Here is a 24,610-nt window from a genome sequence, read left to right as displayed (position 1 = left end):
GTGAGGAGTTGGTAAATGACTCCCTGGCGTCACTCCTGGAGAAACTGAACCAACAGATCCAGGAACCAGATTTTACCCCCATTTCAGGTGATCCAGGTTCTGGTGGTCCGGGGACCATACCTTGAAAGATCCTAGAAAAGGACACGAAACCTTTGCTGTATGTCATGGACTCTCTCTGTCCCTTAGGGCAGGTGAATGGCAAGAGGTGGCAGGAGGCCCCCTCACCCCCTGCTGAGATCCAAAGAACAATAGTTGCCTCCTACCCTTCAACCATGAAGATGGGTGTGATAGCAAGAGCACTGGGCTAGGAGTCTGAAGCCCTAGGCTGCTCACTTGCTTAGCCAACAAATACCGACTGGGCACTTACTGTGGGCAGGCTGTTGTGCTAGGTGCATAGTGTCACATCATATAGTTCCTACCTTACAGATATCAATCCTACTTTGTCTGAGGGGTAGGGGGCTGTGGTGGCTATGAAAATACACCACCCAATTTCCTGTTGCAGGGCGTCTCATTGCACCCAGATCCTGTATTCTGAATCTACCACTGTGTCCACCCATGGATGGATCCCAGCCAATGAGTGAGGCAGACCCACTCTTGCGAGATGCTGAACTCCTCTGGCTGGTGATTTGGCTTGGGGACTTCATTAACCTGGCCAAAGCTTTCTTACAGCTTTACTGCAGTCTGGACTTTTCCTACCCCAGCCGTCCTTCCTTCCCTTGTGCCTTCGCAGAGGTCAGACCAGTGTCGTGGTCTTGTGGCTTTCCTAGTCTCCCCAGGCGTCTTCATTTTTCCTCTCAAGTGTTTTAACCATAAATCTCTTGCGTGTCTAATCCCACTGTGGCATCTGCTTCTTGGAGGACTTGAACTAACACGAACTGGTAAAGAGCCAAAGAGCCTCATGAGGGAAGTCCACACAGCAGTGCTCCTGGAAAGTGGTGGTGATGTTGGGGTAGGCTAGTCAGGCAGCCGAGCCAGGCAGGGCTCTGATTTGCCGTGTGAATTTGAGCAAGTCACACCTGGTGTTCCTGCTAGCCTACCATGTCTCTCCCCTTTCCTCTGGTAACACCACCCCGACTTTCCATGGGGCTACTGCTCCTCATGCACCCTGTGGCCAGCCGTAGTGTCCATCCTACGCTTGCTGTCCCTCTTCCCCGATGGCCCCAGTGATGGGTGCAGGATCCAAGAATAAGACTTGATTCCTGCACCTTTACTGGTATACTAGGGAAGACGTGTATACTTTCTGCTGGATTGGCCAAGCAGTAGGGGTTGGTCAGCCTGAAGCTTCTGGAAGCCATTCTGATACCTTCAGTGTGAGACCAACACAAAAGGAAGCTGAGTTCAGCAGGAGAAAAAGAGACTGACATCATTTGAGGCCCTGGATCCAGGTTGTCTTAAGCCATAGCTACCCCAGGCTCTTATGTGAGTCAAACACAATATATTCCCCCCGTTTTTTTGTTTTCACTTTAAATTGGTCTTCTGAAAGAGCCCCAACTCTTATGCTCCCCTTTTCCAAGCTCCAACCTGTCCATCTATGAATGGGTAGGTCCTCTCAGCCCGGAGACCCAGGATCCCATGATGGCATGCTCATCTGCCTGTGAAGGCCGGTCTGCCTCGGCCAGCATGGGCCTCATGGGCCGCGCCATGGCCCGCGTTCACAGGGCCCCATGCTCAGGAGGGCCTGGCTTGATTTAAAGCTCTGCTGCTGCTGTCTTGAAATTCTGAATAATTTTATCTTTGAACTGTTTTGTAAGTGAAATCTGATGGAACAGTGGAGCGTGTGCATTATAGAGAAGCACGCTGTTCCTCTCTGCCCTGTCTGCATGCAGCATGTGTGAAGACACTGACTAAGTGAGGGCACTGGGGGTCCCAGAGGCCCTGCTTTCCCTCAAACTAGAACTCGCTCTGGGTGTGCTAAGAAGGGCAGTGGCATCCTAAGAAGCAGGAATGACCAACAAGTCCTGTCATGTCCTTTCTTACTTGCGTTACTGCCCCATGTTAGCCAAGAACTTATGTAGGAAAGGGAAAGATAGGGCAACCCTAGTTCCTTTTCTTTTTTGAGGCAGGCTCTTGCTCTGTCACCAGGCTGGAGTGCAGTGGTAGGAGCACAACTCATTAGAACCTTGACCTCCTGGGCTCAAGCAGTTCTCCTGCCTCAGCCTCCCAAGTTGCTGCAACTACATGCACGTACCACCATGCCTGGCTAATTTTTTTTTTTTGTAGAGACAGGGTCTTCCTAGGATTCCCATAGGAAAATGTTGTTTTCAAACTCCCGAGCTTAAGTCATCCTCCGGCCTTGGCCTCCCAAAGTGCTAGGATTACAGGCATGAGCCACCGCACCTGGCTCCTTAGTTCCTTTGCATTCCAGCCCTTCCTTACTCATCAGTAAATGGAAGGTAGAGAGTATTGGAAGAACATGCACATTATCAAGAAGTGAAGTAAAAACAAGTGGAGTTAGTTTTGTGCCATGTTTAGAGTGTTCTGGTGAGAAATACTTATGCTTGCAGCAGGTGGGAAATACAGATCATGTCATTTCACTCATTCTGAACATGAGTTACATGCTGTTAATTTGCATTTTAAATTGTCACTGCATAATATAAAGATGAAAGGTAAAATTCATGCTAATAACTTAAAGTTTTAATTTTTCTACACTGAGAACACTAACTAGCAAGTAAAAATACACCATGACAAGGCTAGAGAGAGACCAGGAAAGAAAGGAAACAGTTTTATATTCGTGTCTTTCCTCCCTGCACTTACTTTCTGCCTTTTCAACATGGGGTCTGCATTTGCATTTTACATGCCCAGCAAATTATGGAGCAAGCCCTGCCCTCCAGGCTCACCTCCCCCCAAGCTGCAGCTGGGGGCTCCACGGGTGGGTAGAATTTGGGCAGGTCCCAGGCTATCTTCGTCATAAACCACTTGAAACTTTTGCAGTTAAGGGAGCTGCGGAGCTTTTTCTGGGCGGCGACGTCCCCAGCGGAGAGGTGGCGGTATTCAGGCCGGCGCTGGTAAATGTACTCGGCGTACTCGTCCATCCACACTTCAGCCACCCGCTTAAGGTTCTGTGGGGCAAGAGGCAGTGGAGGGGTCAGTCTCTCCAAGAAGCCAAAGCCAGGCAGTGGGGTGAAAGGGTCCTGGCAGGTTGAGGTCAACCCTTCTTATTTTATGTTGCATCAGAAATCCCAGCCCCACCATGAGTTTAGGCCTTCTGTATTTCTATGTATCATTATGCATGTTTTAAGGGTTTCACAGCTTAGAGTTGGCCCATAGGCTGCTGTTGTTTTGCCTGCCCATCTTCCATCCCCTCTTCTTCTAGTGATAGCTCCTACTGATTTTTCCTCTGGGCAGCCACCCTGTCTCCCTGTCAGCTCATGTGGCAGGAGGAAAGGCATGGACCCAGCCTGGCTAATGTGAATACAGGTGCCCCTGGTGCAGGGGCTAGTCAAACAGCAGACGCATTCCCTGAGCCCCACCAATCACAATCAACAGGCATCAGCCTTGGGATTTTTGCAGGAACCATTGGAAGAATCGCTCTGTTTCTGCTTGGATTGCTGGGTAAGACAGGATGACAGCCAGAGCTCTTGGGCCATATGGCCTCCACGCAAGGAGAGCCTGTCCAAGGGTGAAATCAACCCAGAACGAAGCAGAGCGGAGGGCTGGATCCAGGAATGCATTCCGCCTTTTAATACCAGAATCCAGCCATGTCTGAAGCTAGAGCTACCTCAGACTTTCCAGTTACAGGAGCCTGTATATTCTCTCTTCGCTAGGCCAATTTGATTTGGCTTTTTGTCATTTTTGACTAAGAGTTTTGACCAAGTTATGTGATAAAGGCAAATGATAATTTGAAACCAAAAGGTTTGGAAGTGGGAATTTCTAATAATCCTTTGAGGTGCAAAGGTTGCTGCTACTTTCATCATGAAGCATAAAGAGAATCAGTTTTTAAAAATGACAGCCACATAATTGGCAAGCAGAGGCAGCAGGTGAGGAAACTGTTTGTGAGTAGACTTGGGGACAGAGGAAGAGGGAATTCTTATGTATGTGATGAAAATTCCTGATTCCATCTGCAGTGTAGACCCCACGCAGTGAGAATTTCTGATATGTGATACATCTGAGAGCAAAACTTCAGGGTTCAGGGGAAATTCTCTGCTCCAAAACATCTTTAGTCAACCCCTGGCTGTTGCCCCCCTCCCAATTTTAACTCTTCAGCTTTCAGTTTTTTCCCTATTGCAATGTAAAATTTCCTCTGAAAGGTAAAGGGGAGTTAGCACTTGAAACTGTTATCAGTCATTTGCACCTCAGTGTGAAGGACTGCTCTAGGAGCAGGTCAGGCAGGGATCCCAAATGTTTAAATGTCTTCTATAAAAAGCCGAATAGTAAATACTTAGGCTGTACAGACCATATGGTCTCACCTCTGATGTAGCTATAAAGCAGCCATAGACACCATATAAATGGTGTGGCTGGGTTCCAATAAAACTTATGGATACTGAAATTTGATTTTCATGTATCACAAAATATTCTTCTTCTTTCGATTCCCGTTCCCTCTAATGATTTAAAAATGTAAAAACCATTCTTAGCTCACAGGCCGTACAAAAACAGGTTGCTGACTCTTGAGTAATGGAGAAGGAAGCCAACATGAGGGAGGCCCCCGCACTGGAGACAAAATTCACTAGCTCCCCCATTTTGCTGGCTCTGAGTTGGGGGCCAGGAAACAGCTGAATTTCCTTGTTGCTACCTAGTTCTTCCTGAGTGCTGAAGAGTCCACAGTGGGTTAGAAAACAGCTCAGGAACTGTTTATTCCCACCAGGCCCCTGCACAGAAAAGGCTGTGTTTAATTTAAAACTGTGCTAGAGGAAGTTGAAGGCCTAACAGAGATTGTATACATGAACACTCTAAAACACAGTATTTCCTCTGCTTTTTCCAGTATGCCCACCAGGCTCTTTTAGCTCACTGTCTGAGTCCCAGGGGTAATGAGGAACTGCTGTAGTTTCACTCCAACTGAAAGCAGGTCCGGCCACTCTAACCATGGCCAGACTGGTTAAGAATGATACTCAAATTTACCAGTGTTATTCTTAAAGGATTGAATAACATCATATTTTAATTCTTATTATAATTACCATTTTAATTTATATTGCATAATTGTATCTTCCAAACATAGCTTGAAAAGCTCTTTCTCCCAGATTTTGAACTTTTTTTTGCTACAGTTCACTGTTTGCGCCAAAGGAAATGACTTTACACTTATTTCTCTCACATCTCCCCTTGTTAGAGACAGAAAAAGGAGCTTGGGATTTTAGTGGGCTTCGGGATCCTCATACCCCTACTCTCAACACCTTCCTGCTTCCGAGTCCCAGTCCCGTCTGAGGCCCAGCTGTACTTCTTGTGCTTGGATTATAGAGATTTGCCTGGATCCTTGGAGTAAGTCTCCATTTTTGTTTCACCAAGTTTGAGTAGTTTCTGTTACTGCCTTCCCTAAGATCCTTTTTCCAGAGGCAAAGATAAGACAGATTTCAGCAAGTGTAGTAAACAATGTAAGACTGGCTACTTGTCCCTGAGGCAGGCAAGCTGGTGGACTGCTCATCCTTCCTGAACTGCTTCTACCTCAAGGCTGTCTGGCTGTTTGTCCTTCCAGAGTCAAGGCTGTCTGGCTGTTTGTCCTTCCAGAGTCAAGGCTGTCTGGCTGTTTGTCCTTCCAGAGTCGTACAATCTCAGTTTCTCTATCTGGCTCTCTCACAGCTATCAGGACAACTCTCAAATCTATCAAAATGATCATCTAAGGGACAATGCTCTAGAAGGCTTAGGATGTGGCTACTAAAACATTGAGCACCTTTTTTTTTTTTTCCCCCAAGACAGGGTCTTGCTCTGTCACTCAGGCTGGAGTGCAGTGGTGTGGTCTCGGCTCACTGCAACTTCCGCCTCCCCAGTTCAAGCCATTCTCCTGCCTCAGCCTCCCCAGTAGCTGGGATTACAGGCGCACACCACCATGCCTGGCTAATTTTCGTATTTTTAGTAGAGCTGGGGTTTTGCCATATTGACCAGGGTGGTCTTGAACTCCTGACCTCAGGTGATCCGCCCACCTTGGCCTCCCAAACTGCTGGGATTACAGGCGTGAGCCACCACCCCGGCCCACTGAACAAATATTTTAAATGTGGTCTGCAAGTAACTGAGGGTTGTTAGTCACCATACTAAAAGGCCACCCCTGATTCAGGCATCTCCGTGGTTCTGTAAACCTACACATAATCAGACCAGATGGATCACAGAGTCCCTGGGGAAGAAGCCATGGGGCACCAATCAGATTGTTAAGTGGTTTAAAGCCAAACACAGGACGCGGCTTCAGTACAGACAGCTAAAAGAGAAATATGTTAAAATGCCTAAAGACAGAATTTAGCTAAGACTTTTAAATACACGTTCCAGTCTTTATTGTTTTTTTTTTTTTTTGAGGCGGAGTCTCGCTCTGTCGCCCAGGCTGGAGTGCAGTGGCGCGATCTCGGCTCACTGCAAGCTCCGCCTCCCGGGTTCCCGCCATTCTCCTGCCTCAGCCTCCCAAGTAGCTGGGACTACAGGCGCCGCCACCACGCCCGGCTAATTTTTTTGTATTTTTAGTAGAGACGGGGTTTCATTGTGTTAGCCAGGATGGTCTCGATCTCCTGACCTCGTGATCCACCCGTCTCGGCCTCCCAAAGTGCTGTTAATGTTGATGCTAACACTAATAATAGCAGTCACTGTTTAAGGAACAATTGCTATGTGCCAGGGACCTGTCAGACCTACACGGGTTTGAATTCTGGCTCTAGTTACTTAACGTTTCCATCGCCAGCATCACATGTTTCATGTTCCCCATCCGTTAAAAACAAGTGAGAATTAAGTGAGATAAGTAAAATGTTTTGCATGCCTGGCTCGAAGGGAATTGTTATAAGCGTTACTACAGTTAGCTCTTATCCACTGAATTAATCTATAATAATGGTTCTATAACAAGCAGGAGGCGGTAGTGTCTCTTCATCAGGTGGGCCTTTTTTAAAAAAACAGCAGCAACAACAACAGCAAACTTTCTTTGAGACATGGTCTCGCTTTGTCACCCAGGCTGGAGTGCAGTGGCACACACAGCTCACTGCAGCCTCGACCTCCCTGGCCCAAGCGGTCTTCCCACCTCAGCCTCCTGAGTACCTGGGACTACAGGCATACACCACTGCGCCCGGCTATTTTTATTTTTAGGTGAGCCTTATCAATAACAGCTGTGCAGAGGAAAATAATATTTTAGGGTTGCTCCTGGTCTGGAGTTGGAGTGTCCCTATGGTCCCTTGTAGCCGGAAGAGTCGCAGTCTTGGGCGTACCGAGAGAGAGTGCGCTCTTTTCCCGCCTGGCACCTTCCTCAGTGATCGCCAAATGGCCTTTCAGAAGAACGGGATTCCTGCTTCAAGGGGCTGAACCTAGAACCCACCCCCGGCGTCGGATGGGGCTGTGGGCAGCGCAGATGGCTGTTGAGGGCGTCGTTAGGCTCTGCTACCACTGGAGGGCACTGCCGGCTCTCCTTTCCCTCCACGCGGCCCCTGACACTTTCCGGAGCTCAGCTCCCACCCAAGGATGGCGCTCGGGGAGACGCGCGGTCCCTTTGAGCCTCTCGGCTTTCCTTGTAAGTCACGGGACAACGCTCTTCTAGGACCCGGGAGCCACAATTCTACACGTCAAGGTTGTCAAGTGACGAGGGAGGAGGAGGCAGCGCCCTGGACAGGAGGCAGTGCGGTCTAATGCCCACCGGCCAGCACCGGGGTCTCCTGGCGGGGGCGGGGCTCACAGGCTCCGCGGAGGCAAAGCTGTGCGGAGGGTTGGGGGGTCCCTTCCAGCTTCCCCGCAAACCTCCCCGAGGCTCTTTCTGTCCTCTGGGGACCCTCCCTCCTCTTCATTTTTCTTTTGTGGTCACCTGGATTTATTTATTTTTTCCCCAATACATTTAATATCAAAAACAAAAACAAACTCTGGCTAACAGATTTCCATGTGCAGTCAGTGGCCAATTTAATTGAAGCAATGATTGATACAAACCATTTTAAGGCAGTGAAACAGTTTGACATGCAGAGGTTTTGGCAGTGAGAGTGGACAGGGGGTGAGGAGAAGAGAAAGACACTGACATTTATAAACTCCACTTCCCCTGCAGAAACTTAATACGCAAGCTTTCCCAAACACACCACACCACACCACCTGTATTAATATTTATCTGACAGGTTTCTTTACGTCACCTCTGATCTAACTTTGCACCTACTTTAGCTGTATGCTAATTAATAGTATCTGTGAAATTACAGGTTAGCTACATGAATACACATTAATTTAGAATCCATATGATCTTAAAACACATGAACAAGAAAACGTTCCTGTGTTTGCCGCCTAAGATTATCCCCTCTGTCACACTTTGGGAAACAGTATCACCTCCTTAATTCTCCTGGCAATGCTGAGAGTTGGAAATAATTAGCTCTCTTTAAACAAAGGAGGAAACACAGGTTCAGAGGAGTTAAGCAACCCTCCCCAGGTCACACAGCCAATGAATGGTTAAGTAGGGATTTAAGGGAGTTCTTTTAAATTGGATTTCACCTGGAGAATGGGGGCACATCCTCAAACCCAGAGATCACGTAACACAGTCTAGGGCCCCAGGGTGACTCAGTGCAGCTGGTGGTCCTAGGCCAACCCCTTCTCCCCCCTAGGAAAGCCACCACCTTACCCGGGCCAGGCTGACTCCGGCCGGGACCTTGTAGGGCACATACTTCCTGTAGATATGGCCCACCCTGGAGCAGGGGATGTCCTCCATGCGGCCCCCACACATCCACACCTGCATGGCAAGAAGGGAGAGAGATTATGACGTTTCTGCTTCCAGTTCACCATCCCTCCAGGCCAGCATCCCTTAGTGCACTCAGCAAAAGCATCAGCCTGGATTGTCTACTGAAGCCTAGATCACACACCTAATGACGTGGGAAAACACAGTAATATAATAACAGCAGTAAAAACAGCTGACAGCACTGAGTTCTTACCATTGCCACACACTATGCTAAGATGGTCACATGCACAACCACACTTAAGTCTCATCAGAATACCTATGAAGTAGATAGTAAGATTTTACAGATGCTGAAACGGAGACTCAGAGAAGCTAAGAAATGTGTCTAAGGTCACAGAGTAAGTGGTGGAGCCAAAATGCAAACCCTGTTTTAGCTGACTTCAGAGTCTGAGCTATGGAGTGCTGTGTTGAGAATTCTAGGGTGGCATTGGGGGATCAGTGGGAAGGACCTGGTGGTCACAAAGTGACATCAGCCACAGCACAAGTAGTCAAGGTGGCACACAGGTTCCGTAGATTTACTGACACATATTTATTTTCCTCTTGGATCTATAAGCCTCTCGCTGGGTCTCCCTGGAGCAGTTCCATCAGCCTCCCTGCCCTGCGTTCTCTGAGTCGGCCTCGCTAGGCTGTGCAGCTGGGTCCTGCCGCAGTGTGGGATCTGATGGTTCTCTTTAAGTCCCTCTCCCAGGGAGGAGTATCTGACATTACAGAGAGCTCCTGAGTTTGCCCACTGGGCTGACAGCAACTTGGAAATCTGAACATGTACAGCCAATACTGACTCATACCCACTGAGGGGCCCAGCCTACACAGACTCTCCTTGGCAGGCCTGGGTTTGAATCCTGACTCAGTCACTTACCCACTTTACGACTTTGATCAAGGTACTTAACTTCTCTGAGACTCGGTTTCCTGTAAAGAAATAGAGGAGGCAGGACTGGAAGATGAGCTACTGCGTGTAAAAGGGTTTAGCGCAAGACCTGGTGCATACACAGGGCACAGCAGTGATCAGTCAGCTGAGACCCCAGCCTCCGAAGTAGCCTCACAATCCCTGCCTCCTCATATTTCTGCCCCTGTGTAGATGCCTCCCAGTGAGTCACATGAGGACTGACCTGTGTAACGCACAGGATACTGCAGAAATGATGGTCATAAAGATGCCGTGGCTTCCACCTTTCTCTGTGGGACTGCTGGCTTTGGAGGAGCCAGCTGCCATGTTTGAGGACACCCAAGCCATTCTATAGAGAGGTCCATGGGGTGAGAGCTGAGGCCTCCTGCCCACAGCACTAATTTGCCAGCCAGGTCAGTGAACCAGCAAGAAGCAGAGGTGGTGGTCACAGTCAAGCCTGCAGATGACTGCGGCCCTGGCTCATGGCCTGACTATTCCCCTATGCGAGACCCAAGGTGGAGCTATCAAACCAGCCGCTCCCAAATCCCTGGCGTAGGGAAGCACGGTCATCATGACTGTGTATTGTGTTAAGATGGATTCTCGGGGTAATTTTTCCTGGCATAGGTAACTAACATGGGAGATGGTTTCAGGTGGCGATGGCAGAGCAGGGCCATTGCATAGACTTGTTGTGGGGATGTATGGGATATGAGAGATGCTACTTTATGCTCCCCAGTCAGGGAAAGCCTCACTTTGGAGGGGATGTTTGAGGTGGAACCGAGAAGGTGAAAGTAAAGGCAAGGGAACAGGTGAGAGAAGAGCAAGTGCAAAGGCACCAGGGCAGGGCCAGGCTTGGCATAGTCAAAAAGAAAGCCAGGGCAGGAGCAGAGGGAGAAAGGGGAAGAGGGACGGGAGGGGAGGCCAGAGAGGCTCCCACAGGGGCCTCACAGGGCAGATGAAGGAGTCTCCACAGAAGGTCTTCAGTGAGGGAGATACACAATCCACTTACATCTTACAAAGATGACTCTGCCTGTGGGCTGGAGAACAGCCTGAAGGGGCAGGCCTGGGGGAGAGAAGGCCTGGGAGGCTCTTGTAGTCATCCTGATATGAGGCCATCCTGACCCTGGGCGAGGGGTGCTGAGGCGATGGGGGGACACAGCTGGATTCAGGACATTATTATTAATCTCGCTACCATATGCTCTCGTTTGTAGGATGAGGGGCAGGAATGGGGACATCTGCAAACCAGATTCTGTGCAAAAGTGCTCTTTTCAGTTGGAACTGCTCGATGAGGTCGTGGGGATTGGGCTTCACGTCTTGATTGATTCAGGGACTCTAGAAGGGCTTGCTCTTCCACCTGGCTCCTAAAAGGTCCTTTGTCCCCCACTACTTCCTGCTATCTCCATCCTCAGCCCAGATGTACTCTGGCCCTCCTGAGAGGGGATATGCACAGGGCTGCAATTAGTGGAAGTGCTGCCTGGAGAAATGCAATTATATTCTGATCTTGGGGGAGAAAAAAAATCCAGCCAGTCAATAGAACAGAACATTGGTCTTGAGATAATGGGCTCCTGATGGTAGATTAATGTCAAGGCCAAGCCAAGAAGTTTATTTTCAAAGCAGGAGATATTGATCAGGCGCCAGCATCCCATAACAATAACTCTTCCTTTATACAAAGTGATTGATGTGGAAGTGATGCTTTTGTCTGGCGTGTATTGCCCAGGTCGCCGCTGGGCTGCCCTCTGTCTTTCAGGTGGTGCAGTGGCCCTGAGCAGGTGGGACACTTCACCCTGCTCTATTTCTGGACGTCTCCTGGGCAGTTGACCAGGTCAGCATCCAGCTTCCTTGTCTTCATATTAAACTCGCATTAGCTAATGAGGCTGTGTGTCCAGCTCTGCTTGGCAGAGGCACCTAACTTTATGCAGGTGGATGAGACATTTCCAAATCCTTCTCTTTACTGTGACCTCTGGTTTCTTTGGCCCCAATCATGCTGGCCATCAGCCTGAAGGTTCCTGAGGGACCAGGGTGACCCTGATATGTCAGGAGGCTTGAGGCATCCAGGATGCCCTCAGATTCCTGGGATGTCTGGAGGGTTTGGTCAGTGGGTTTACTCCGTGGCTTCCCTGCCCAGCACAGGATGGCCTGGTGGCCGACTCAGAATGTGAACTACCCTCAGCAAGACAGACATCTATGAAGCTGCTTCACTCCTGGGTCCTCTGGGAGTATTCCAGCGCAGGCCACGCTCATCACTTCAGAATGTCCTCTGGCCTGACCAAGGGCCCCGTGCAGCCCTCTACCCTCACCTCATCCCACTCACTTCTTGCTCACCGTACCCATTGACTCCTCTCACAGATTCCTCCCCTCTGCCTGGCTACCTCCTACTCATCCTTCAGGTCCCCTTAAGAGCCACCTCCTTAGGGGCTTCTCATCCTTTTATACCTACACACAGCACCTTGTTTCATTGCCTTTTACCAGAAGTGCAGTATTAATTATTCACAGGATTATGTCCCTGGTCTAATCTCCCTGCAACAGGCATCTGTTGTTTTTGCCTGTCCAGTGCACCTTCTCCCTATTGGTGACTGTCCTCCCAACTGCTCCACCTGGGGCCTGTGACCCAGGATGGCCAGCCGGAGCACCCAACCTCCTGGGCTCTGAAGCTAGTGTAGGGCAGGGTAATGGGGTATATTTAATGGTTGCCATGCATGCTAGTGCTTGATGTGATGGCCACACACTTTCTCTGGGGGGAAGAGCGATGGGAAACGCACTGCAGCTGCCAGCGATCACCTCTGCACCACACAGAAAGGGAGGGCCTGTCCATGAATGCAGCGAGTGCCGAGCAGGACAGTCCCAAGAGAGGGAAACAGACACCTGTTTGAGCACCTGGAAGCAGGCCCGTTGAAGACAGCCCCCCACCCCCCGCCCCCGCATGCCTTTTCTTGGCTATGGCTAGTTTAAGATGATGTTTTCACTTTTATATTTATTTATTTTTGAGACAGGGTCTCCCTCTGTCACACAGGCTAGAGTACAGTATCATGATCACTGCTTACTGCAGCCTTGACCTCATGGGCTTAAGTGACCCTCCTGCCTCAGCTTCCCAAGTAGCTGGGACCATAGGTGTGTGCCACCATACCTGGCTATTTTTATTTTTTGTAGACATGGAGGTCTCCCTATGTTGCCCACACTGGTCTTGAACTCCTAGGCTCAAGCAATCCCCCGACCTCAACTTCCCAAAGTGCTAGGATTACAGGCATGAGCCACTGCACCCAGCCTTTCTGTCACTTTTAACATAAGAGTCCTTACCAACCCCTCTGGGCCCCGCCAGACTCAGGGCCAGTGTTGGCAGGGGTCTCATCTGTTGTATTTGCCATTGGACCCCCAGTGCCTAGCACAGTGCTCTGCCCGTAAGAGGCACTCAGTCATGAAGGAGGAGGTGAATCAAGACTGATTCAAAATCTTGGGCATAGGGACTTGACTAGAGAGAAAGACGACCTCATTTTGTCATCCATTCTTCAGTCACTGGCTCCAGGGATGAACTGTCTTTTTTGCTTCCAGTAATCCTAGCAATAATATAAGTCATGAGCAGGGAGCCCGAGGTTTCCTTGTTTCTCGGGCAGAAAGCACCATTGCCATCTCTTTAGGGCTGGATCCTGGCTGAGTTTGTCTGGGGTGAAGTGGGACAGATGTAGGAGGCCAGAGAGAGCATCACCATCGTGCTCCCGGCTTGCTCACCTCCCTTTTGTGACGAACAACTCTCAACTCTGCCACAAAGAGACAGGATCCCAAGACAGGAGGGGACTCTCCTTCCAAGGACATGCTGGGGTGAGGTGCTGGCCACAGATCCCAGGCCCTGTGGTGCTCACAGCCCAGGTCACTTGTCCTTTGTATCTTTAGGCTCCTCCCTTCCTTCACCGCGGAGGCAGTGACCATCCAAGACCGAGACAGACACTGCAGACTCTGCAGCCTGACTCCCCTCATACCAATCGTCACACCACCAATGCCCACTGTGTGACTTCCTGCAGGTCACTGAACCTGGGAGCCTCACTCTCCTCATCTGTGATGTGGGGATGATGATGGCTGTTGAGATGGCACAAGACAGCATGTGAAAAGCTGTTAGCTTGGTGCCTGACTCTTAGAGAACCGGATGACTGTTAGTCATTTCTACGTGCAGAAGTACGAGAAACACCACCACCCTGAAATTACAGAGCGCCTGTCCTCTGCCCAACAACATCATGTTTTTTCACCCTATGGCCTGATTTCCCAAATGGAGAGACTGAAGTGCAAAGAGAGGAAGTATTTTTTCTTAACTAATTGGTGGCAAAACCTGCAAGTGACCAAGAGAATGAAATTATTATTAATCTCGCTACCATATTCTCTCATTTGTGGGGTGGGGGGTAGAAATGGGGACATCTGCAACCCAGATTCTGTGCAAAAGTGCTCTTTTCAGTTGGAACTGCTCAATGGGGTCGCGGGGATTGGGCTTCATGTCTTGATTAGTTCAGGGGCTCCAGACGGGCTCCTCTTCCAGCTGGCTCCTAAAAGGTCCTTTGTCCCCCACTACTTCCTGCTATCTCCACCCCCAACCCAGATGTACTCTGATGGGGTCAGGTGGGGTGGGGAGAGGTCACTGTATACCATTTGGGGCCTGGCCACCCAAGAGCAACGTCCTCTCACCCAAGAGGCAGGAACAGAGTCCAGCTGGGGGCAAAGAGAAGGGGAGCTCCAGGGATGGCAGCAGCTGGATCATCTTTGACCGGGAACCCATCTTGTTCGAGATGGGGACAAATACAGGCCACCAAGATGATATTTTGCTATCCCTCTCCTTGTGTTGCTATCAGCTTTCTCCCTGCCCTGTCCCTTCAACTCCCACCCCTGTAGGGGGATGCAGCTGTCTGCTCTGGGTCCCTTGCCACTCCACCACAGGAGTTCCCAGCACAGGAGTTCCCAAACATATCCTGCCAGCTTGTTTCCAGGCCCCTTTCACTGCCCCTGTGGCAGTCTTCTCTCTAGAAGCACCATGCCTCTAGACAAGTACAAATCTAATTGTGAAAGCCTGTTCCCCATTCATTTTCATTGCTGCTTTGATTTATTTTATTAGCAAACTTCTTTTGTGTGATGACAGGCTTCATTACAGTGTCTATAAAAGACAATTACCTGCTCTTATCTCCTAAACTGAGGGGGAAAGAAACGAGTGGTGATGTGCATTGGGAAAACACAATGGGACCCAGAAAGAGAGCGCAGCGGAAGGGCTCACCCATGGAGGGCAACCCGAGAGAGCAGCAGGGGCTGGGGCAGAGCCTCTCTCTGTCGAGGAAATGGCTGCCTGGAAGCCAGCCAGGAATGGCACGGCACCTGACCTGCCCAGAGAGAAGGAAAAGACTGGCAGCTGGCCAAGGCTTTTGCGGTTGGCATCTCAGCTGAGGACCCCTATGAAGTTCAAACCCTAATCAGTTGCACTTGGGGGAAAGACTATAATAATTGCCACCAATCATTCAGCATTCACTGTGTGCTTAGGAGGCACATAGTGCAGCGGTTAGGAGCTTGGTTCTGGAATTAGAACTGAGGTCTCACCCAGACTGTTAAGCAAGTTATAAATCTGAAAGCCTCAGTTTCCTCCTCTGCAAAATGGGAAAAATTGCTGTGCCTACCTCCTTAGGGTTGTGGTGAGGCTAAAATGAGGTAACGTAGAAGCTTGGAGGACACCGTGAGCTATCCATATGGTGTCCTGTGGGCATGTGGCCTGTCGCTACTGGTGGAGGGCGTTGCACGAATGCTACACAACTCCCTGCTGAAAAGAAACTCACATTACTTTGAATGTATTAGTTTGTTTTCAACAAGATATGGTTTCAAGAAGTATCACCACCATGAAAGGACAACCTCAGTCATGCTGGTTTTTGGATGTTTACTGGATGCAGTTGTTAAAAAACAAACAAACAAACAAACAAACAAACAAAACCAATAGAAAAGAACAACTTTAGTTTTAAATTTACTTCTAAATTTAAGCTGTATTTTTTTTTTTTTGAGATGGAGTCTTGCTCTGTCACCCAGGCTGGAGTGCAATGGCACAATCTCAGCTCACTGCAACCTCCACCTCCCAGGTTCAAGTGATTCTCCTGCCTCAGCCTCCCGAGTAGCTGGGATTACAGGTGCCCGCCATCATGCCCAGCCAATTTTTTTATTTTTAGTAGAGACAGGTTTTCCCCATGTTGGCCAGGCTGGTCTCGCGCTTCTGGCCTCAGGTGATCCACCCACCTTGGCCTCCCCAAATGCTGGAATTACAGGTGTGAGCCACCGTGCCCGGCCTAGTATTTTTATCTGATACAGTTTTAAGCATATGTGCATCTAAATTAATAAATTAAACATATGACTATTTCAACAATATCCTTAAGTGTTTATAGTTAGTTACTTCCCCAACAAGGGGGGATGGTTACTTTACATTAGGTTTTGACTCAGATTTGGAAATACAGCAATCTCACAGCAACCCGGTGAGGGAGGCACGATCACACCCTTTACAAATGAGGAAACTGAGGTTTACTTAACACTTTACCCAGGGTTCCTCAGTGCATAAATGGCAGAACCCAAAATGGAACCTGGGGTTGGGTCCCCCAGAACTAGGCAGATCTGAGTTCCACGGAGACTGTGCCTTCCTAGGGTCTGGACTGACCCTGTCATGGTCTTCTTCAAAGATCCCTAACAGCACTTGTATTGTCTGCAGAACAAAGGGGTCACCCTTGGCTTGCAATCAGGCCCTCTGCCACCTGCTCCCATCTATCACTTCCTACCCTCTTCACACCCCCTGGACTCCCTATGTGGATGCTGCTGACAACTGGCCGCGATGCATTCATTTTTCTGACCCAGGGACTTGTGAATTTTTCTTTCTGTGACCGTTGAAACCCCAAACAAACATTAACTATCTCATTTATTTATTTATTTATTCATTCATTCATTCATTCATTCATTCATTCATTCATTCATTCATACATGATCTGGTCATTGGTCAGGTTTGTTCTAAAAACCATGCTGGAAAAAATGGAACAGAAACGAACTGTCAAGGGTGGACCAAAGATATAGAGCCTTGAAAGCCAGGTGAAGGTGTTGGAACTTGTCGGCCAACCTGCCAACCAACCTGCCCATTTCCTCTGTCCTTCCACACCCACGCCTGAGCATCCTCTCTCCACAACCTCCCACCCATTCAGTACAGCTGCCATTTTCAACCTTGAGCCTCATCGGAAGCACCTGGAGGGCATATGAAAAAACAGCTGGCTGGGCTCCACAGCAGGGTCTGACTCAGCACCCTGGGGGGAGCCCGATAATCTGCATTTCTAGTAAGTTCCCAGGTGATGCTAATGCTGCTTGTCCAGGGATCACACTTTGAGAGCCACCGCATACTGGAATGGTGACAACCTCTCAGGTGACTGTGCCTGCCAGTTCACAGTATATTTCTTAACAGCTCTGTGAATTTGGGACTATTGGTGCCCCTTTGTAGATGAGGAAATACAAGTTCAGGAGAAAGGGCAGATGAGTCCAAGGTCTTACACAGAGTTTGTTCCAGAACTGGGCCTGGAGCCAAGGCCTTTTGACCTGTCTTGCCAGCCTCTTTCCACTCTTGTCTTCCTGCAACCACAGCCCGATCACAATAACCACAAGCACGCTGACATTAACAGCTATCATTTAGTGATCATTTATTATGTTCCAGGCACTGAGTTAAGCTTTTAATATATTTTGGCTAATATCATGCTCACAACTGCACTATGAAGTAAAGATTATTCTATCCCTAAATAATATAAAGAGGAGAGGTTAAGTCACTTTCCCAAGGTCACACAGCCCCTAGCTCATTGAATTTGCACTAGAACCCAGGCAGTTTGATGATGAAGCCCATATATGTAATAGTGTGCTGTTCTGCCTCCTTACCTGAGGGTTATGATCAGAACAGCTGCCACTTACTGAGTACCTCCTGTTTGGTTAGCTCCAGGCCAAATATATGTACCATCCCATTTAGTTCTTACAACAAACTTTTGAAGAAGTTATTTTATTACCATTTTTAAGGAAGAAAGAGCCAAGGCACCATGAGGTAGGTGTGTGCTGATTAGGGAGTAACACACACACAGGCGACTCTTGGACCACTGAGCCGCCTCCTTGGAGGAGTAGTGGGAGAAGCAGGCTCCCAGGCAGGGACACTCATGGAATTTCAAATGGCTTGCTGAGAGCCATGAGCAGAATGCCTTCCCTGTTCCCAGCAGACGGCTCTTGCACAGGCTGGGCATATGTGGCCCCAGGACAAAAATGCTGCACGTATCAGACCATATTTCCAGCATCCTTGGATAACACAGGGAATGAAAGAAATGAGGATCAGGTTCCTGGCAGCCACGCTGCAGCTGTCCGAGGCAGAGGGTGCTGGTAGGGGCAGGGAAAAGGATGGGGAAATGCATTGCCATACAGGTGCCCGGTGGTGGCCCTGGATCTCCTTCTGGTGCTTGGGCTGGCCTTTGGCAATCATTTCTCCCTCCTGTGTGGCAACTTAACCCCTCTCAGGGCTGGTCCTGACCTCTGGGCCCTTCCTGGGACATGGGCCTCTCTCTAGACTGGATACACATTTTCTCTACTCTTACCACCAGGCGGAATGACATGAGCACTGGGCTTGGAGCCAGGGCATCTGGGATTTAGCCCTAGCACTGCCACCTTCCAGCGGAGGGACCCTGCCCCGTCACCTAACCGCTCTGGGCATCAGTTTGCAATATTACCCTTGCTCAGCTTCTGGGTGTGTCCTGCCTTCTTTTCACACATCCTGTTTCACTTAGTCTTCTTGATACGACTGAGTTTTATGGAAAAAAAAATCAGAGTTTTTTTTTTTTTTTTTTTTTTTTTAAAGTCTGTCCATGTAGCCTGGGACTGGGCTAGCCTTTCAGTAACCATATCAGTATCACACAAAGCCAGCCCCAGTCTCCTGTGAGTCTTCATTCCTCTACCGAGAGAATGGATTTTCCTCTCAGAACGAGCTCAAAGATCTTCCTGACTTCTGCAGTGGAGGGTGTCCTCCCTCTCGTCCCCTCACATGGCTTTCTATCACTCCCTTGCTCTGCAAGCCTGCCTGATGGAACCCTCGTACCTGTCTCCATTTTGCCAAGGACAGTGGGGCCCACATCTGCCTCCTGAAGCAGACCCTGCAGAGTTACTCCTGACCTCAAGCCTTCCCTGGGAGTCTCGCACTGCTGACTTGTGCAGAATCTCATCTCAGAGCTTGCAAATGGCCCAAACAATGTGCTGGAATGTATATGGATGGAGGGTGGGCTGGGAGTGCTGAGAACCCAACATTTTCTTCTTTTTTTTTTTCCTTTCCTTTGAGACAAGTTCTCACTCTATCACCTAGGCTGGAGTGTAGTGTCATGAACATGGCTTACGGCAGCCTTGACCTCCCAGGCTCAAGCAATCCTCCCACCTTAGCCTCCCAAGTAGCTGGGACTATAGGAGCGCAGCACACCACCATGCCCAGCTAATTAAAATAATTTTTTTTTTTTTTTTTGTAGAGATGAGGTCTCAGTGTGTTGCCTAAAGCTGGTCTTGAACTTTTGGGCTCAAGCAATACTCCTGCCTCGACCTCCCAAAGTGTGAGAATTACAGGCATGAGGCACTGCGCCTGGCCCCTTCTTGTAACTTTTCCTGGTTACAGAAGTAATACATACTTATGATGAACACATTCAATGTTATAGACACACATTAGGTAGAAAGAGACGGCTATACTCTGAAGCCCTCCCACCCCCAATGGCCACTAGGGACAAAGGCTTCATGGCACTGTGAGTCATTTTCAGAAGTGAGATGGGCTGGGTGCAGTGGCCCATACCTGTAATGCCAGCATTTTGGGAGCCCGAGGCAGGAAGACTGCTTGAGGCCAGAAGTTCAAGACCAGCCTGGGCAACATATGGAGACCCCATCATTACAAAATATTAAAAAATTAGCTGGGAGTGGTGGTGTAGACCTGTAGTCCCAGCTATTTGGGAGGCTGAAGTGGGATGACTGCTTGAACCCTGGGGTGCTGAGGCTGCAGTGAGTTCTGATCATATCACTGCCCTCCAGCCTGGGCAACAGTGTGAGATCCTGTCTGAAAAAAATGTTTTTTTGTGGAGACCTCCAATTTATTTTATATAATATTTTCTCATTTAGATATGCTCTAACTTATTTATCCCCAAAGGACGTGCATTTGGGTCATTTTCAATCTTCTGCTATGGTAAGTGACACTTCAGCAAATAAATCTTTGCTCATTGCTCTCTGTCTTGGATAAACTCCTGGGCATGGAATTTCAGGTCAAAGAATGTGCTTGCTCTGAAATGTAATGGATTTTGCCAAATTGCTATCCACAAAAGATAGATCCACTTACATTGCCCCAAAGCCTACATTTTTCTCACTTAATTTGGTCACGTTGTCCTGGTTGGATACTTTCTGTCTCCTGTGTCTCATAGTTGGAGATATCCTAACTGTGGCCTCCTGGGGACACTGTGCAGTTTCCTTTCTGCTCATCCTGCTGCCTCCACCCCTAATCCAACACAACCCCTCATATCTGTGTGTATCAGAGGGCTTTCCACACAGCATCTCATTTGATCCTATCTTGCGGGGTATGAAGGAAAATCGTATCAGCACAATCTGGGATGTGAGGACTGGAGGTCAAACAACTGGTCCAGGGTCCTAGGACGGAAGGAGAGCCTCCTTGCTGAGCAGCTTTCCCACCATACACCATTGTCCAAAGATGGCCTCCTAAGTGTGGGAAGGGTAGTATCAAGGAGGTTTATCAGTTGGAAGTGATGCCACTAACACACTAACAGTTACTGTAAACACTGATGTGGGCCAGAGACTGGGTATACAGAGGTGGACAAAACCTCCTGCCTGCCTCCAGGGAGCACGCGGATATGGGAGTGCAACATGGGCTGGTTCCCAGGCAGCATGGGGAGCCATCTATATAAGCTGAGACTGGAAAGATGAGTGAGGGTTGGCCAGACTAAGGAAAGGCATTTCAGGAGTGGACAGTGTGGGCCTGCAGAGAGGGGCTGGCCCATAAGCCTGGATCTTACATGCAGTCTTGTCTGGCCGAGTAAGGTAGACATCTATGGTTTGCCCTTCTCCACATCCATTCTCCCTTCTGGGCACAGCACCTGGACTTTCCTTTGGGTAACTAGCCCATCCCCACCTTCCTGGCTCCAGGATGGGCATGTGACTGCAGGTGAACAATCGCAGTATTGTTCAGGGATGGGCATGGGGCCAGCAGGTCAATGAGACTCAACCTGGGGACTTGTACAAGATGATGGGAAAAGCAGACTCTTTTTTCACGGGCTGCTGAGGATCTCCATGAGAAAAAGCCCACCTAAGAGGGAAGCCAGCTCAGATGAAATATGGCCTAGGCATTGAGAGAGACCTAGCCCAAGTGAGATGAGTGAGTCCCTGCATCCAGCCTGGCCTTAGGGTCTATCCTGGAATTTCAGTTGTGTGAGCCTATCAATTCTGGTTTTTGCTTAAATCAGATTGACCAGGGTTTTGGTTATCTGTAAGCAAGAATCCAGACTAATGCAACGGGATAAGAGGAAAAGGGGGAAGGAAGAGCAGCAGGGCCAGCTCATGAAGCTAGCTGGAGGCTAGGCTATGGAGTTAAAAGACTTGTCCAACCACTAGAACTGGGAAGATTCTGACTTCCATGTGAGAACTTTGCTCTGCTGAGAGAGACAGACAGAGAAGGAGGGAGGGAAAGGGAAAGTTAATGACTTTTCTAGAAATTTCAGAGCTGTTCGAACACTTTTTGGGGGTTTTCTCATCAGGATAGACAGTCCGGTCCGGAATCAGCCCTCAGCCCTGAAGGTACATGTTGATTGATCTTAATTTCTGAAAATACACTCATGCCTTTCAGACTGGGCTTCTCTCTGTCACCAAGAAAAGGGATCTCTTAGCAGAGATGAATCAGAGGGAATTTGGTCCTTCGTAAATGCCCGGTTCTGGCTGAAAGAGAACACGTGCATTCCAGCAGGGCGCTGCCAGGGATGAATGGGCTCACCTGTTCCCCTCAGCCCTGCAGGCAGCCTTTCTACAGGGTCCTGGGAGACAGTGCACTGGCAGATGGGCTGTTGCTGGCTCCAGGAACTCTCCTTTTCCAAGCCAGGAGAGAGAAAGCCCAAGGAGAAAAGTCTCCCTTCCGGACCTCAGGAGCCTCCTCATTACACCATCTCATTTCCTCCGGAAAGTGACGGACATAATTGGATCAAATGGAAATGTAAGCCAGCCTCCTTCCCCCTCCCGGGTGAGAGACTTCCAATATGGCTTCATTACCACGTCTATTGTAAATCACTGTGGAGAAAAATGCCATTTGTTCTGCCATAATTGCCCGATGAGCATCAGTGGAGGGGTCTTTGAAACACATAGAATGAAATCATTTGGGGCTGGTTTAGAAATTCCTCTGTGCAAATCTTTCTCTATTCACTGTTCTCCACAGAGGGCGTTTCTGAAGGGGGTCTTCTAGACCAAGGAGCCAGTTAGGAGCTTGGAGGCTGATTCTGGCCAGGGACACACTGACTTGGAGTATTCAGCCACTATTTATTAACTGCTGTCAACTAAAGAAAAAAAAAATGAAGCTTTTAAAGAATTAAAATTAGTTTTATTTAGAAGTCTTGTTGAGGATTATAGACCAAGGCCTGTAGCCTAGGAGGAGGCTTTTAGAAAGGTTCTCTCAGACTCCTCCAATGTCATATTTTAGTTTATACATAGGTGGTGAAGATTTAGTATGTGTAATATTACATCAAGGTTTGGGTGTTAGAGTACATCTGGTTATAGATTACAGAAGCATAGTCACTAATCTTGTTGGACGTTATTTTATGAGCAGAGAAAGGCGAGGACTAGGGTCATTTATCTTTGAGGGAATGTAGTGACTCAGGCAAGGGACATGGGGGGCCATGCGTTCTATCCTGTTTTGCTTTTAAAACATCTTTCCAGATTGCTGCACAGTGTCCCGGAGTCAGGGGCTTTGTGAAATTCTCCTGGCAAAGGGAAATGGGCAAACATGGCCTCTTACATTTGCTACTTTATCTCACAAAGTTTTTGGTCATAAATTAATTGTCTGGTTGTGTTGATAAGACTAATATTGATTGCCTTCTGTAGTTAGGAGGGCTCTTGTTTAGGAAGGTTGGTAATTTTTAGTTATAGTTGTATCAGACCTAGTGTGTTTTTTAGCCTTTTCTTGGAAAATATGTTTTGGATTGAATTTAGTTCTCATTAGTATGTGTGGGGGGTTTTTGATAGTGTCTTTTTTTTGTATTTAATACAATATTTTAATAGGATTATTATGAGGACATTATAGATTCTATACAGTAATATATACTTCATAGTAATAAAGTCTGTTGTAGATTGAAAAAATATGATATTTAATAAAATTGGAATATATATTTGTATACTTTTAATTGTATTATTTTTTATACTTATATTTATTAGAGTCTTTTTAATGAAAACCAATGTTGGACTAGAATTTATTGTAAATGCCTTTAGACAAGAATTTAGAATAATTCTAAATAAGTGACAAAAATAGAATAATCACAGTTAAAATTTGATAAAAGTTTTTGATTTTTTTTTTTTTTTTGACACAGAGTCTCACTGGGTCACCCAGGCTGGAGTGCAGTGGCACGATCTCGGCTCACTGCAAGCTCGGCCTCCCAGCTTCCAGCAATTCTTCTGTCTTCACCTCCTGAGTAGCTGGAATTACAGGCATGCACCACCACGCCTGGCTAATTTTTGTATTTTTAGTAAAGATGGGGTTTCACGATGTTGACCAGGTTGGTCTCGAATTTAGTTATTTTATTATATGTAGTATTTTAAAATGATAACCAGAATTATGACTGACAGTGTTATATCAGAACTACTAGACTTTTATACATTTTACATAGTTTTAGAATATTTATAATTTATATAAATATAATTTTAGAAAGGATTTAATACAATAATAAAAATTATGACTCATAAAAATTGGTCTCATAGTGCCTTTTCTGTGCTGGGCCAGGCTTTAGGTACCTGGGATATGGCAGTGAGTGAAACACAAGAAGATCCCTCCCCCACTGACTACACTTTGCTGGTAAGCCTGGAATGCCTCAGAATGCATATCAACACCCACCTGGGGCAGCCCTTACCAATGCATCAGAGTTGGCCAAGCAGAGAGTAGAAACCTATTTGCTATCTCTCTCTCTCCTTCCCTCCCTCCCTCCCTCTCCCCCTCCTTCTCTCTCTCTCTTTCTTTCTTTTTTTTTTTTTTAAATGAGATGGGGTCGTGTTGTGTTGTCCAGGCTGGTCTCAAACTCTTAGGCTCAAGAGATCTTCCCACCTCGGCCACTGTTCCTGGCCCTATTTGCCACTTCCGACTTAGACTGTTATTAATTCCATTAACTAAGAGGTTGCAGAATATCCAAGTAAATTAGGAATAATCCCAGAAGAGGCAAAAAAAAAAAAAAGAAAAAGAAAAAAGAAAAAAAAAATCCCAGAAAGGGTGAGGCAGAGGTCCATAAAACATGGCAGGTTTTCAGAACAGTCTGGGTATGATTTAAACAACAACAAAAATAGGTCAGAGCATGGGCTTTGGAGTCAAGCAGACCTGCGTTCGGGCCCCAGTTCTGCTTCTTCTGGCTGTGTGAGGCCTTGGTCTCAGCTTTGCTTGCCTTCCTGGTAAAACAGGTATAATAATGGTACCACTCTCCTAAGGCTGTTGTGAGGATTAAACCAGTCAGCATTTGTGAAGGGCTCGGCACACTGTCCTGTTAGCTATGATCAGGACTGAAATTCGCTTGTTACACACTGGAGTGGATGCGCCATTGTTTATAGCTGGTGTCTGTTCCGACTGTATGTGCTTGTGTCATCAGAGTTGTTACATATTTTGAATATTACCCTCTTACGTGAATATTAATTTTATTTGGGGAGGCTGGTCT

At 47.9% G+C, this 24,610-nt stretch overlaps 1 protein-coding gene across 1 annotated transcript in view; it reads right to left on the bottom strand.

The window, feature by feature from the left end:
• Nucleotides 1–24,610, bottom strand: part of GALNT10 (polypeptide N-acetylgalactosaminyltransferase 10) — a 230,187-nt gene that overhangs the window by 8,678 nt on the left and 196,899 nt on the right. The window contains exons 8-9 of the mRNA XM_017960065.3: nt 8,696–8,803; nt 2,838–3,059 (exon numbers count right to left, since the gene is read on the bottom strand). Coding sequence (XP_017815554.2) covers nt 2,838–3,059; nt 8,696–8,803 — 330 coding nt within the window. The remainder of the gene's footprint in view (nt 1–2,837; nt 3,060–8,695; nt 8,804–24,610) is intronic.

The sequence above is a fragment of the Papio anubis genome, chromosome 5, assembly GCF_008728515.1.
Source record: "Papio anubis isolate 15944 chromosome 5, Panubis1.0, whole genome shotgun sequence".
NCBI lineage: Eukaryota > Metazoa > Chordata > Mammalia > Primates > Cercopithecidae > Papio > Papio anubis.
Note: the sequence above shows the minus strand (reverse complement) of the source record. Positions and strands in the feature narration are given on the sequence as shown.